Genomic DNA, 16,487 nt, shown 5'->3' with positions numbered 1-16,487 from the left:
TGGTAGTCATTCCGATTCTGATGCAAGACATTCAAATCAAGCACAATCTTCATTTAGAGGAGGCAAGGCAAAGATGCCAAAGTCATTGTATGTATGCGATGTAAGTTGTGTTTAGTTTCATTTTTTCAATTTACAATGTTCTTAATTCATTTGCATTTTTATTTGTCAATTTACACGATTCTTAACTCAATTGCTTTTTTATTTGGTAGGAGTTTGAAGAGCATGAAAGCCAAGCGGTTACTGTTGCCGGAACATCTGAACTTGATATTTATTTATCCGAGCAAAGACTTCCACCATCAATTGGTTTTGACATATTAGCTTATTGGAAGGAGAGAAGTCGTAGATGCCCTGATCTTGCAAAGATGGCTTGTGATGTATTAAGCATTCCAATAACAACTGTGGCCTCTGAATCCGCTTTTAGCATTGGTGCTCGAGTTTTAAACAAATATAGAAGCTCTTTGAAAGATGAAACAGTTCAAGCTCTCATGTGTGCACGTAGTTGGCTGCATGGTTTTGATGGTATGATTTTTAATTCAAGAATAACTACTTACAATTAAATAACTATATATATTACAAGTTATGATATACTACCATTTTTTTCTTGTAGAATATGATAGTGATAGTGATGAAGATGAAGATAAGCAGGAAATCATCATACAAGAAAATATGGATTTTTCACAAGAAGGAACAAGCCATTAGCTCCCTCCCTGTTATGAATTATGATGGTATGTTGTGTGTAAATTCATATATTTTGTTCCACTTTTAGAAGCATGTTGCAATGCTGTTTTGTTTCTGTCAATTGTGGTATGTTGTGTGACTATGAGTGTTTCTGTCAACTGTGGTCTGTTGTGTGACTGTGAGGTGTGGCTGGTATGATTTGCGCCAGGTTTTTTAGCTGCTTCTGCTGTGTTCTTGTGTGACTTTCTGCAGTCTGGCATTTCTTGCTTGTTTCGGGTGTTAGCTTGTATAATTCTGCATCATTATTTTGGGTTGTGAGCCATCAATTGTTGGAGACAATTTATGTATGTTGTGCAACTACTGATTTTGTTTTCTGGTTTTTGCAGTTAATTTTTGTTGTAATTTCATTCTTTTGAAGTTGAACAACTCCTTTGAAATTGAAGTGCACTGGATTTTTGAAGTTGAAGGCACAGGATTATTTCTGAAATATCATATTTTGCTCTTTTAATTGTATTATTGAAATTGCCGTGCACCTGGAACGTTGAAGTTGAACTTTATGTCGCTCTTTTGATTGTATTATTGTCGATTTGAATGTAATTCATTGACAATGCCTACTTTAAAATGTAATATTTGGCACATAACAAATTAACATTGGTAATTTGTGAAGTTTAGCATTGATTTGTATTTTTTAGTGTAATTTTTAATTAAAAACTTTAAATAACCGGGCTAGCCCGAAAGCCCGTAGCCCGCAAAGGGCCGGGCTTGGACAATTTTTTTTGAGCCCGTTTATCTTCCGGGCCTTTTTGGCCCGGCCCGCAAAAGCCCGAGCCCGTCATGGGCCGGCCCGACGCGGGCCGGGTAGCCCGTTTTGACAGCTCTAACCATAGGTAGGATATGGAACCCTAATCATGCCAGCAGGAGGTTGACGAGCTGGTGCAGGACCCCTCATTGGTGTTTGCTTAGGCCTATCAGCTGAAGGAACCGGTCCTCTAAGGCCATACCTCCTTGGTGCAACACTCTGAAATTGCAAAATCAATCAAATTAGTCCCTAAAATCATACATAATCAATCATATCAGTCCTTCAGTTAATATACTAGTTGCCAAAACGATCCTTAAAAATTAAGAGTCATACCTGTCCAGCATTTGCAACATTTCCTACAGTTTCTGCATTTCCAGGCACAACATTTTGTGGCACAGAGTATGAAGCATTTCCAGGCACAACATTTTCTGGCACAAAGTTAGGAGCATTTTCTGGCACAACATTTTCTGGCACTTCATTAGGAGCATTCCGAGAATTTTCATCCACAACATCTACATTGCCAGCATCAATCCAGTCCTTTGGTCTTCTACTAACACCTTGCTCCATACAACTTCTTGCATTATGACCAACCAATCCACACCTCCCACATTGCATGATGATGATTTTGGAGGGGTGAGAATGGAGAAATTTTTAGCGGGAAGGAGTAGGTTCAAGGATGTGTTTGATGGTTCAGACTGAAATGTGAAGAAGGAGGAATATGTAATGCAGGGGCAAAATGGGAAAAGCAGGAAAAAAATAAACTGAAAAGTGAAAAATGAACTTTTTCCAAATCAATCAAATTAGTCCCTGAACACGTGGCTTCCTTCTTGCCACGCGTACAAGACAACACAGCATGCAGGGCGACATGTCAGCATGGCTAACGGAGCACTTTGACGGAGGGACCTTTTTGATCGACGTTTCACAAATTCAGGGACTAATTAGAAATTTCGTATAATTGAGGGACTAAGTTGGCCGACGCGTGAAAATTCAGGGACTAATTTGATGGTTTAGTCCTTCCAAGTTGCTTATATTTCTATATTAAAGGTACAAAATGCTTATTTCTAATTGCCATTAAAAAAAAAGGTACAAAATGCCAAAAACATGTTTGTAAATTGTATCGCACGTCATCAAAATTCAAAGTGCAATAATTTTAAGTCTTAAATCCAAAAGATTATTTCCCATTCCTCGATTTTTTTATTAAAAAAACAACAAAATATATTAAAAAAAATAATTTAATGAAAGGCAAAATCACATGAAGTAGCATATAGAGGATGATGCACCCATAGCACTTATTAGTAACCAAATAAATAGAAATAAGGGTAAGTTACATTCACCCCCTTGAGGTATTGTTAAATAGCACTAACACCCCCTCTAGTTTTCAATTAAACATTAACCTCCTTTAAGTTTTATTTAAAATGACAAACACATCCCCTCCTTCTAACTAGCCGTTAACACCGTTAGTTTGTCTTCAGTTAATTAACTTCATATGATTTTCTTCATAGTGGTGTAATTAACTTCTGCCTTTTATTTGCTTTGATCCAAGATTCCATAGAAATTGCAATGAACTCAGTAAAATGGTATTGAAACATAAGGAATAATACATTTAATTGTATCACTATTCAACATGGATAGATAGAAGAATAAAAAGGACCCGGAGAGAAGGAATCCAATTGAAAACCATTGGAGTAATTCAAATTCATTTTCACTTAAAGAGCAATCAGAAATCTCCCCCTATTTTTATGCTATTTCTCCTCCCACTTCTTCTTCTATCTCGAGGGAGAGATTTAAAGAGCAAATCCATCAGCAAATATATTTCAATTTTCAATTGAATTTGACTATGTTGGCTCCGTGACTTCTTCCAATTTTGATGATTTTATCTCTGATTAAGTTCTAACTTAGCGTTTCTCTCAACGATTCTGTCTCAGATTTAGTTCCGTTTTGGTTATTCATATAGTCACTACCTAATTTCATGAACAAAAAAAACCTTAAATGTGTAAACTGTCAACATTCTGATTTCAATGACGGCTTTGTCAGCGGTGAAGACGAAACAGGGGAAGAAAATTTACAAGGTGCTGCTTTAAAAGAAAGGTAACAACGATGACAAAAACATGATAATATTGTTGAGTAAGTGAAGAGGGTGAGGTTTTTGAAAGGGTTATTTAACTGAGAGCTAACGGTGTTACATGGAGGGGAGGTTAGTGTTTAGTTGAAAACTAGAGGGTGGTTAGTGTAATTTAAGAAGACCTCAGGGGAGGTGAGTGTGATTTACCCTAGAAACAATGATTAACGTATGGGAAATGTTAACGAGTGCCCCCGGGGCACTCTTTAAGCACTTTAATTAGTAAGTTCTTTATGAAAAGTTGTGTATTGAGTGCATTGGAAATTGTAATAGTTGACTTTTTAAAAGAATAATTTCTAAATTTGGTATGCTTAAAGAGTGCCCCGGGGCACTCGTTAACAAGACCCTTAACGTATTAATTCTCCTAAAAAAGTTGATGAAGTAGCAATTCTTTCTCTCTTTCCATAGTATTTTATTTTGCTTATCAATTCTTTCTCTTTTTAAATCCATAAAAAACGCACAATAAATGTAAAGTAGACCCACAATCATTATTATTATTTTGGATTTTGGGTTCACAAAAAGTGACTATTCACAAGTTTTTTTTTTTTTTTTTGACAAACTATTCACAAGTTATTTACCGCATAAGAAAATATATGTGTGAAATTTGTTATCCCAAAATTATCGAGATACATCAAACATAAGAACATGATACATATGCACCCCCCAAACAAATTAAAGAAGAGGTTGCAAACTCCACTAATGGAGATTAGAAAGAAAGAAAGAAAAACCTTAAATCTATTGCTAGTTGACAAGGTTCATCGCTTGCTTAAATCTAATGGAGAGGGAGGTCGCTAGTTGACAAGATTCATCGCTTGCTTGCTCTTGATTGGGAAGTTGTTGTTCACCACTCTTACCTTGAAACAATGATTTATATAATTTACAACATGAATCTTTGAACCAAATATGAGAAAGATGCCTACAGAGACACATATGATCGTGCAAATGTTATTTCCATATTTGCAATGATACATTTGTCACTTTCATTCACTTTATACTCATTTGATATCTTTAAGTTATTGAATTTTCCATGTCATTGCTTAGGAGTTTATTTTAGACAATACAAAGATTTGTCTAACTTATAGAACTTGTTTTCTTGTCCATGAATCACAAGACCATTTGGTTTTAGTTTCTTTTTCAAAACACAAATGCAAATAATTGATTTGCAACCATAGGCAAGTCTATTAAGCGTCATGTTTCGTTAGGCTCTAGAGAATCCATTTCATCGTTTATAGCTTCTTTCAATAATTTAGCATCCAATGAGGATATAACTTCTTTAAGGCTTAATGGATCTTCTTCGAGTGTATAAACCATATAACAAGATCCATACTCCTTAGCAAGTCTTGATTTCTTACCTCTTCGGGGTTCTATAACATCTCATACGATATTTTCATAACTATTTCTGATTAATTGAAATATGATCAGATTTAGTGCTTCCAATAGCGCCTCCACTAGTGCTCCCACTATTCTTTAATTTTCATAGAAGTCGACATTGTTTGATTCTATGATCACTTTAGAATTTATGTCATAAAACCATATGTTTTGCTATTTATAGCATTCCAAAGAATACACATCCATAGACTATACTAGTGTGTTTAACTCTCTTGGATTCTTGCATCAAAATATTGGCCTAACAATCTCAAGTTAAAAAATAAAATAAATTGGGTTTTATTTTCTTGAAAACTTCATAAGTGTAAATTTTGTTCTTATACTTGAAAACTCTATTTAGAACAAATCAAACAGCTAAGAAAATTTCCCTCACCAATGCGACATAGTGTCAAAATTAAGCATGAATGCAATAACTAGCTCGGTAAAGGTTCTAATTTTCTCCTTTTCAACTTCACCGTTCATTTTAGGATAATAAGATATAGTTGTTTCATGAATAATTTTGCACTCTTCATAAAACTCATGTATTATTTTATTGTTTCATTTTATTTTCTTGTTCCCAAAAAAGAAACATGAATTGCTTAGTTGGAATGACAATCTATGTGGATATGATACTTTACTTACACTTTATTATTTGGTAAACGATTTGATACACTTTCCTAAATCAGAATATCAACAAGCGTTTAATTTAAACTTGATTGACTTGGATTGAATTCCAAAGTTATATGTAAACAATTTTGAAAAATAAAAGTGATGATGTATTCAATTTTTTATAAAGGAATTGAAATTTATTTCAATAACAAAATCAATATTTTCGTAGTGATAGAAGCACATAATATGATCCACATTTTCAATGGGTTTTGCAATTTAGTCTGTTTGCAGCAGAGCAAGAGTTTATGAGTTATCCTGGTTATTTATTGCATAATGTTAACAGCAGTTAGGATTCTTTGAATCCCCTTTATTCGTTTGTTGGAATTAATTAATAGTCAAGCCTTATTCAGTTTTTAGTGTTTTTTCTCAAAGGTTTGGGTTTATTGCCCTCAAGATGTCAATTGCAACCTTCCACTAGAGTTTCAACGTGTTTCAGTGTTTAGGGTCGTCAGTTATGTAGGAAGATACACTTACGTGCGTAGAGGTACGTGTAGGTTCTTACTTTCTCAAAGGTATTTGAAAAAATAACATATAATAGGGTTCCTAAATTCTCAGTGTCCAAAAGGTACCCCCGTCTATTGATCTTAGAAGGAAATCAACACACTCACCTCTCGGTATAGTTCTACAAACGGGAAGTCCTATCTCGTCTACCTTACCAAGGATGAAAGAAGAATGAAGTTACTAGGCCGATTTAAGTCATGAAGTCAATGTGCTTCGCTAATTACCGTAATCGTTATCTTAGTTACTTCCTGATTCGGGCAGGTTTACACCAATATTAGGTTTGTCACCTTCCTAAGTACCGTTATCGCTAGGTGGTTAGCTTCAAAGGACACAAATAAATGAATAAATACTTAAAATATATATATAAAAAAAACAAAATAGAGGTTCATCTTAGAACCCCAGCTTAAAAATATTTTGTTACTTGGGGTGACTAAAGACAAATTACAAAAGAAATAAAACATACCCTAGAGACTTATAGTGAGGGGAGAGACTCCTCTCTTGAAGCTCCTAGTGTTTAGCTTCCTCTTGAACCACTTTGTTTTGAATTAAAAATTATGAATGAGATGAGTGGTATAAATAGGGAGAGTTTCCACCTGAAGTTGGACTTAAAAATTGAGCTTTTTCCACTAAAAAATAGAAAAAAGCATTATGGCCCGCTCATCCCACACTTGGGGCGCATGGCTGGGCGGCCAAGTGTATTTTTCTCGCACTTGGGGCGCACAAGTGTATTTTTCTCCACTCTTGGGGAGCATAGCCCACACTTGGGGTGCATGGTGCATGCTTGATTTGCATGGACCAGTGTATTTTCTTGCGCGTAAACGTCTGTTTCTTTGTCTTCTTGAGTGTTAGCTTCCATATAAGATGTCTTGAGACTTGGAAACAGAATTCTTCCCTTTGTAATATCTTCTTATTTCTTCGTAAATTACATCAAAACACCTCGAATTTCTCGGTTTCGGGAAAAGTAGAATCACATGACTCAAATATAGAAAACATTACAAATGTCACAAAATCATAGACAATTACTCTAATAGCTCTTTTAATTTATTCTAGATGAAAAACCTGCTGAAAATAACTGAAAAAAAGCATTGTATTAAATAATTTGAACGAAAAAAGTTCGTGTCGTCACAAAGGCAAAAATTTAAAATGGGATAAAAGAATTCAAACCATTTCGACCACTGAGAAGCTTACTGCAATGAGAATATATAATCAGTTTTAATATAGTTGCCAAAAAATACAATAGTAAAAATACAACTTCACCACATATATTGTTTATGGTTTCAAAGAATTTGGATTACAAGACTTTAATCAAGTAAGAGTTATGTTATCCAGCATCTTAACTAAATATAAATCCATATAAACTATAACTATACTCCTACGGATCATATCCAACATCTTATTTTAACGTCGTGTATTGGAAATAAGTTGTTTCTATGGATCTTGCGTCAGTTAACCTTAGCTGGAGATGTACACTGAGGGAAAGATGAAGTTATAATTGAAATAAAATAAAAGGAGTATATAATCGATTAAGGAAGAATATTAGACGAATAATTCATGAAGCTTAATCCTGACAATATAATCTTTGTACTCTTGTTTTATCATATAAATTGCAAAGACTAATTCATGAAAACAAAGAAACTCTTATCTTTTCCTACTCAAAACAATTTTAGTTGTTGAACGACTTTGATATTGAACGATCCTCTGTAGTTCGACAAATTATTTTGGGATAAACCGACATACTTACTGTTGTACAAGGATTAGTAAAATCCTCTTTATCAACTAGCGAGAAAAATATATATTTATGTATTTTATTATTCAAAGAATTGTTAAATTAAATATTTCATTTAAACATTATCTGAAAGTGTTTCCTGAATCCTAAAGTGTTGCTAAAATAATTTAGAATGCTATCTGAAATATTTTGGTGCACAAACTGTAATATTTGTGTAATCTAAGATATTTTGGTACTCAATATGAAATATTTTGGTACCTAATCTGAGATATTTTTGTACTCAATAAGAGATACTTTGGTGTTAGATCTAAGATGTGAGTTACTTTTTCACAAAGTTGTGTTAGATCTAAGATGTGAGTTACTTGTTTACAAAGTTTCTCACATATTAGTAATGAATTTTTTCTATAAATATAGAGAATTCACATAGTTTATTCTACACATTGAAAAAGGGTTTTGAGTTATTAATCACCTTCTTCTCTTCTCCCTTTGACTTGTTTTAACGAGTTATTCTCTTCTTCATCTTTTCTTTCTGTCCCTTCAATTTCGAGGTAATTCGAAATTCCAAAACTAATATTTTCTAATTAATTAATTTTCTTTGGTTTTGTGTTTGTTTATGATCGGTGTTAATTTTTTTTCCCTTCCTTTTCTCTATTTTTTCTATAAGCTTGAGACTTTGGCAAGTAAATTAGGTTAATATGTAATAATTTATGGGTGTTGCTTTGTTCATCCGTGACCTAGCAGCATCATGCTCCTCCTTCTAGATAGATGATGTTGTTGTGTTTGTCATGTTGATGAAACTAAAAATACTTAATTCGAAAGAAAAAAAACTTAAATTTTGCCTACAAATAAATTAAAATTGATTTCTAATACGTGTTTGGCATGGATTCTCATACTAATTTTATAAATATGCATCAAATTTTTGAGTAGCATGCATAATCGTTCTAAGATTTAATTTTAATTTTTTTTTTATGGAAATTTTACTTTAATTATAAAAAGAGTGTTTAAAATATAGCTTGTTAAATTCAAGCACGAGAATCAATTTGTCAAAATTTGTTTGTAGCCCTTATTTTTATTTTTATTTTTTATTTTTAGAAGAATGGGGGATGAACAAAAGAAGGCTTTGATGGATATGTTGTTTGACGCCAACACAGTAAACAACAACGACCTTGTTAGCAACAACATTCACGTTATTTTCATAATTGGAAATGATGGAGCTGAAAGGACTGCACTTGCTAATCTTGTATACAATGATGAGGAAGTCAAGCAATATTTTGAGTTGAGAAAATGGGCATCGGTTTCTAAAATAGAAGATATATTTAGTATTGGCAAAAAAATTATACCAAATGAGAATGAGGATTGGGTAGACCTATCCTATAAACTCGTCGAAAAATTTAAGGAAAAGAGATATTTGCTTGTGTTGGATGATTTGGAGTTTAAGACTTCTTTTTATTGGTATGATCTGATTTTACTTTTGAGTAAAGGAAAAAAAGGAAGTAAAATCATTGTAACCGCAAAGAGCGAGCAGTTGGCATTGAGAACGAGAGCAAGCAAGATTTTTCTATGAATCAACAACATTTTGCGGTACGGAGGATATGGGATATGGAAGTTACTTTAGCATTTTTCTATGTTTCAAAATAATTGTTACTTTAGCATTTTTCTATGTTTCAAAAGAATATACTCTTATTTATTGATTTCAACTCTACTTGACTTCTCCGCTAACCACAGTTGATAATGATGTTTTAGTAAATTGCACTAATATACCCTTATGACGTATATATAGGATTTGAAGTGATGTGTGTGATGAAAGTTAGTTTTTTTTTTTTTTTTTTTTACTACACGAATTCTATGTTATTTGTGATTAGAGTTTGAATTGTTAATATGTCTAAAAGCAATGGTATTGGTATGCGTTTTCAGTAGGAAAGTTTTGTTCCAGACGCTTAAAAATCCTGCTGAACCGTTATTGTATTTCTTAACAATAATTCTTAGCCATGATCTACGAATACACCAGAGTGAAATAGGACAGGACAACCACGTATATCTCTGTTAAAGCAAACTATGGCAGTAAGACAATTAAAATCAACTATAAAAATAAAAATCTTCCCACAAAAGATCCATAGCAGCTGCAGCATTGTCAATTGCTTTGCAAAGCTTCGTGTAATGATCCATGCGATGTTGTCTTAAATCAAAAACAAGTAGCATGAACAAGTGATATCGCCAACATGAAAATATAACTGAAGGATAATTCTCTTAGGTCTAGTATAACATAAAAAGATGTGAATGAAAAATAATTACTTTTATTCTCTATACACCAAAAGATGAATTTGCTGCGACAACACTATGGCGATACTATCATCCAGATCCAGCTCATGATAATCATGCCTAGCTTGTAAACATACTGTGAAACAATGCTATTTATTTTTGCCTTTGAACCACAATATCGTGAAGTAAACTATTTTCACAAGAAAGGGGGGTTTGAATTGTGACCTGTTTAAAATATGCCTGATAAAAATTTCTCAAGTATATATATACTTGGATTAGGTTAGTATGTTAATTAATAAAAAGAATAATATTGTGAAGTGTGTGAGACAAAAATAAAAGAGATAGGGAAAAGAAAATCACACACAAGAAGTATCCTGGTTCACCCAATATGGGTTAGTCCAGTCCCCACAATCCTGTGAGATTATCCACTAGGTAGTTGTGTTAAGTAACGTTAACCACAACTCCTCTTTTATCTTCTTTTTACACAAATGAGTAACTTTTACTCTTTGCTAGATCCGACTGATCTTTCCTGCAACCGAGTAAATCTACCTTTGCTTTTACAACCAAACAACAAACGAGTACAAATCACCCTTGCTAGATCTACCTGATCTATCCCTACAAACGAGTGATTTAACCCTTGTTTTTTTTACACACTTGTTACCTACAAGCTTTACAACCCAATAAGAAATAAATTCTTACTTGGACCAAATATCAAATAAAATTGAGTAGTGCTTTACTAAAAATAGCTCAAGAACAAAAGAGCAATTTCTAGTTCACTGGAAATAAAAAGAGAGAGCTTTGTGTATTTTTGCTTGTGTGTATATTGCTTTGCTTTCTCAAAAATTCGGTGGTTTGTTCTTGCACCCAGCATGTGTATTTATAGGCACAATTGCTCAAAGAATTTTGCTTGCTCTTTCTTCCCACGTGAGGAGCGTATAAGATTGCAGGATTACAGCTCATGCCTTTTGTGTTCTCACGTGTGTAGTGTTATGAGCATCACAGCTCATTGTAATTCATCAATGTCCACGTGTAACAATTCTTGTGGCTTAAAAGATAAATATCCATCTTGCAAGCTATCAACCTTTTGCTTTGTCCCTTTTCACCAAAAAGAAGTATTTTGTTTGTACTTTGCAATATGTCATTTGATTGGATAGAGAGTGGTTTAGGAGACATAATATACCAATATTCAAAACCAATATTCAAAACCAGTTGTTGTATTGAGCTTGTGTATGCCAACGTGCTGCTCAATTTTGGGCATGTCTAATTTCATCCAATTCAATCTTAACCAAATATTTCTTGCTTTGATCATTGTATGAGGTGCTCAAATAATTTTTAAGGAACTTAGTTATATCAATCCTTTTGAGTTTAAGTTCCTGCAACTAAAAATACTCATACAAAGATGTTAAATACAATAATATCAGAATTCATTTATAAAGTAAAATCTAAATATATTTTTTCATCTTTAAAACTAAAATAGGAATTTATGAATATTTTCTCAACATTCTCCCCCTTTTTGACGATGACAAAATATATTAGAATTTGATTTATAAATGTGTTCCGATTAAGCTCCCCCTCAATTTGATGAAAATCTTTTGAGGTCTTTTTAAAAGAAAAGGATTACTTAAAAAAAACTAGGCTCCCCCTCAATTTGATATTCTTTGTAAAAAGAATTAAATTATATTAATAAGATATAACAAGTCTTTTTACCGAATTGATTTGAAAAGGATGATAGGGACCCCTTTTTTTTTAAACATAGTCATACTTTTCTTAATAACAAGAATATTTATGTTCTTCAAAGAAGCTAAGTGACTAATTAGAACAAAATGACTTGTATTTAACAAAGATAGAATACTTAAGATGCATAAATCATTAAAGTTCCAAATATTATTACATAGGCTAAATGACTATTAGAACATTCAGAACTTGCATTTAACATGGATAAGGACCAAAATACATATAACTTAGAGATTCCATTTTTAGCAATAACTTGCTAAAGTACAAAAGACCATTTCTAAGATTCTTAGCTAGAAACAGAAAGACATATAAATAGTAAAGGAAAAGGCACCCATGTGCTTAACAGTCTACAACCAAAACATATAAAGGGCATTTTCAAATTCGTTTCATGCAAGTATTCACGTAAGACACTTGCTTTCTCCCCCTTTTTGTCATCTTCAAAAAGATAGCATAAGATACCATAGACATAGCATGCTACTGCTGATTTGGAGGTGGGTTGGATGAAGAACCGGGATCATGGACAGGAACAGGAGCAGACATGCCAAAGTATTGGAACATGAATGACACAAAGCATTCACGCAAATTGTTAACATTTCCTCGAAGAGAGGCAACCTCAGCAAGTATCATCTCATTGGAGATGATTGAGTTTGTTGGTTCGATTGGAGTATCCCTTTTTGGAGAAGTTTCAGTGGACTTGAAGCTGTCAAAGGAGCTGAAATGCGAAGGAATGGGAAGATCACTCAAAAGAGGAGTGTCATTCTTTGGAGAATTAATAAACCTGTTCAAGCAGGAGGAACCAAACAGAGCAGAATTTTCGCAGTCAAAAAGAGGGGTTGTAGGATTTGGTTCGACATTGCCATCAAGTGACAGTTTAAGATCAGTTGAGATGTTTGGATCAACAAAGTGATGATAAGTGTTAGGAACATCTAGAGGAGCGGATTGAGAGGACAAGTGACTTTCCACGATAACTGCATTCACGAGACTTAGGAGTGGATTTTCTTCTTCTTCCTCTTTGAGAAATTCTTCTTGTGGAAGTGGAATCTGATGCAAACCTAGGGTTTCAATACCGTCATGAAGTTTGATGTGAGCGATGTTCCTACGATTGAATGGTTTCAGATTCTCTGCGGCTGTTTCTCCTATGAAGGAAAGTTTGAATTCATGGAAAATTTTGGTAAGAGCCATAGAGTAGGGAAGACCACCGTTCCCTTTTGTGTCTTTGATTGCAGCAATCATGTGTCTAATGATCAAATATGGAAGATTGATCCTTTTTCCACGAGTTAAATGATACAAGATCATGAGATCATTATCATTAACTTTATACATGTTGCTGCTCCGAGGCAAGAGACAGTGAGTGCATATATTATGCAGAATTTTGTACTCGTTTTTCAAAGAAGTTACAGCAAAGTCTTTGGCTGGCTTGATTTTACCAAAAAACTCATATAACACAGTGTTCCTGTCAGAAATAACCTTATCATACCATTTCCTTCCAAACAGTTTTACACCAGAGTTAGGTATATTGAGGACTTTAGCAAGGATGTCAGTGGTTACAATGATTTGAGTTTGATTCATGAAGCAGATGATAACATCATGTCCTTCAAGCACTTCAGCAGATGAGTAGAATTGTTGAACAAGATTTGGATAGATTACTTCATCTAACTCGCAAAACTCTTTCCACCCAATACTGGTCATTACATCATCAATCACGATTTTCTTAGATTTCATATCCTCAAAGTCAAAGGATTTGCTTTCGCAAAGAGGTCTTGAAAGAATTCCAGGAGCTGGGTTTGTTAGATAAGGATTCAAGATCATTTTTTCTTTAGTGTTGACAGGTTTTGAGATGATATCTTCCAGCAATTTTTCTTTCTTGGCCACTTTTCGATCGTACGGTAAACAGGCTAAAGGAGATGTTTTGAGTCGTTTGGCAGGGTGTTGAGTTTGGATGCAGGAGTCTGATTCATGTTCAAGATCAATGTAGGAAACTTTTGAGGGTTTAGTTGATAATCGAATGGATTGTCTGAGTTCATTTGAGAAGGATTGTTTAGGTTTGTCGTTTGGTGTTGGTTTGAAAAACTCATCAAAGGTTTCAGTTTTCACTGGAGCTGAAGTTGTGATGCTTTTTGGTGGTGAGAAAGAGTAAGGATCCTTTTGTGATTTGAGAATGATGTTTGAAGGAATGGAGAGTGATTCAGAGAGATAGGTGAATGAAGCTGGAGGGGTCGATGGTGGTGAACGATTAGGAGAGAAGGGAGTGGTTTGATCAACCGAAAGAAGAAGTTCAGAGAGGGTTTGTTTTGAGTTTTCCATTTGGTTGGGTTTTGAGAATAAGGTGAATGACTATGGATGAAAGGATTTTTATGGGGAGGAGAAGGATTGGTGGAGTGGACAAGAGTGATGGGTTTGAGTTGATGTTAAGCGCAGAGTTATGTCTGCGTAACCAGAAAAGAAAATGATGAAATTTTAGGTTAGCCTTTTGTTTAAGGGGAGATCAAAGAAATGAACGGTCAAGATTTGTTTAGGGGAAAGGATCTTGTCGGATTAGTGTTTTGAAAATTGAAGAGAGAGAACGCGTGAGTTGAGATAAAAAAGGAGAGAAATTAACTCAAATGAGAATTTGGTGGAGTAAAGGAACGATTTTTATGGAAAGAAAAAAAAATGCAGCATTAATTTTTCTTTTAAAAATAAAAACCGATCTTCCACTAAAGGTTTTGTAAAAATATCAGCTAATTGATTTTCTGTGTTAATGAATAAAAGTTCAACTTCCTTTTTATTCACATGATCACGAATAAAGTGATGTTTTATTTCGATGTGTTTAGACCTGGAATGCTGAATGGGGTTCTTTGATAAATTTATAGCACTGGTATTATCACATAATATTTGAATATTTGCGTACCTGAGGGAGAAATCCTCTAATTGATTTCTAATCCATAATACCTGAGAGCAGCAGTTTGCAGCGGAAATGTATTCAGCCTCTGTGGTGGATAGTGCTATAGTACTTTGCTTTCGACAACACCAGCTGACTAAGGCTTCTCCTAAGAATTGACATGCGCCACTTGTACTTTTTCTTTCGATTTTATCTCCGGCGTAGTCGGCATCACAGTATGCCATGAGGTCAAAATGTGATCCCTTTTTGTACCACAAACCAACACCTGTAGTGCCTACAAGGTACCTGAAAATTCTTTTAACCGCAATGTAGTGTGATTCTTTTGGTGCAGTTTGAAATCTAGCACATAGACCAACTGCAAAAACAATGTCAGGTCTACTAGCAGTTAAATATAAAAGAGATCCAATCATTCCTCTATATTCTTTTTCAGGAAAATCTTTTCCATTTTCATCCTTGTCAAGACTAGATGAAGGATGCATGGGAGTAGTCATAATTTTGGCTTCATTCATCTTGTATTTTTTAAGAAGATCTTTGACATATTTTTCTTGACAAATGAAAATACCATTTTTATGTTGTTTGATTTGTAATCCTAAAAAGAATTTCAGTTCTCCCATCATGCTCATCTCAAATTCACTCTCCATGAGTTTTGAAAAATCATCACACATTTTTTCATTTGTGGATCCAAAAATGATATCATCAACGTACACCTGTACAATTAATAAATCATTTTTGTCAATTTTTCTAAAAAGTGTGGTATCAATTTTTCCTCGAGAAAAACCATTTTTGATCAAAAAGATACTCAATCTTTCATACCACGCTCTTGGAGCTTGTTTAAGTCCATAAAGAGCTTTGGTTAGTTTAAGCACATGATTTGGTTTTTCTAAATTTTCAAAACCTGGAGGTTGATGAACATAAACTTCCTCATTTAAAAAACCATTTAAAAAAGCGCTTTTTACGTCCATTTGAAAAAGTTTTATGTGTTTATGAGATGCATATGCAAGAAGTATTCTTATGGCTTCGAGTCTAGCCACAGGAGCATAAGTCTCATCATAGTCTATGCCTTCTTGTTGATTGTAACCTTGGGCTACCAATCTAGCTTTGTTTCGTGTTACTTTTCCTTCTTCATCCATCTTGTTTCTGAAAACCCATCTTGTACCAATGATGGAATGAGTTTGAGGATTAGGTACAAGAGTCCAAACTTGATTTTTTTCAAATTGAAGTAGTTCTTCCTTCATTGCTTCGATCCATGATTCATCAATGATTGCTTCCTTTATCGATTTTGGCTCGATTTGAGATATCATTGCTAAATCATTTGTTTGAAAGGATCTTCTTGTTCTTACTCCATCTGCGGTTTCACCAATTATTTGATCTTGTGGATGGTAATCAACTGTTCTCCATGATTTTGGAGGACTTTGAGGAGCTTCTTCGTTTGAAGATTGTTGGTGAGAATTGTTGATGATAGGGTTGATTTCTTCATCTTCTTCAATGATTCTTTCTTGATTTTCAATTTCCTCAAATTCATCAAACTTAATGTGCATACTTTCTTCCAAGATTCTTGTTCTTAGATTAAAAACTCTGTACGCTTTTGAAGTTGTGGAGTAACCAAGAAATATGGCCTTGTCTGATTTTGAATCAAACTTACCCAAGTTGTCTTTGCTGTTTAAGATGTAACAATAACATCCAAAAATATGAAAGTAAGAAATGTTTGGCTTTCTTCCTTTCCAGAGTTCATACGGGGTTTTGTTTAAAATCTTTC

The 16,487-nt window shown here is 34.0% G+C and overlaps 2 protein-coding genes across 2 annotated transcripts; both read right to left on the bottom strand.

The window, feature by feature from the left end:
* Positions 1-1,555: 1,555 nt before the first annotated feature.
* Positions 1,556-2,485, bottom strand: LOC146898579 (uncharacterized). Its single transcript, XM_085736580.1, has 2 exons — positions 1,811-2,485; positions 1,556-1,696 (listed from the first exon to the last, which is right to left on the bottom strand). The coding sequence occupies exons 1-2, from the start codon at positions 2,090-2,092 to the stop codon at positions 1,556-1,558; spliced, it is 423 nt and encodes a 140-aa protein (XP_085592706.1). The 5' UTR covers positions 2,093-2,485.
* Positions 2,486-11,968: 9,483 nt separating this feature from the next.
* LOC146898578 (uncharacterized) lies at positions 11,969-14,355 on the bottom strand. The gene has a single exon (XM_085735010.1). The coding sequence runs from the start codon at positions 14,152-14,154 to the stop codon at positions 12,325-12,327; it is 1,830 nt and encodes a 609-aa protein (XP_085591136.1). The 5' UTR covers positions 14,155-14,355; the 3' UTR covers positions 11,969-12,324.
* Between the last annotated feature and the right edge of the window lie 2,132 nt (positions 14,356-16,487).

Source organism: Medicago sativa, chromosome 8 (genome assembly GCF_051527215.1).
Source record: "Medicago sativa cultivar Bolivia chromosome 8, Bolivia_mono, whole genome shotgun sequence".
In the NCBI taxonomy this organism is placed as follows: Eukaryota; Viridiplantae; Streptophyta; class Magnoliopsida; order Fabales; family Fabaceae; genus Medicago; species Medicago sativa.
This window is presented reverse-complemented; position numbering and strand designations above follow the sequence as displayed.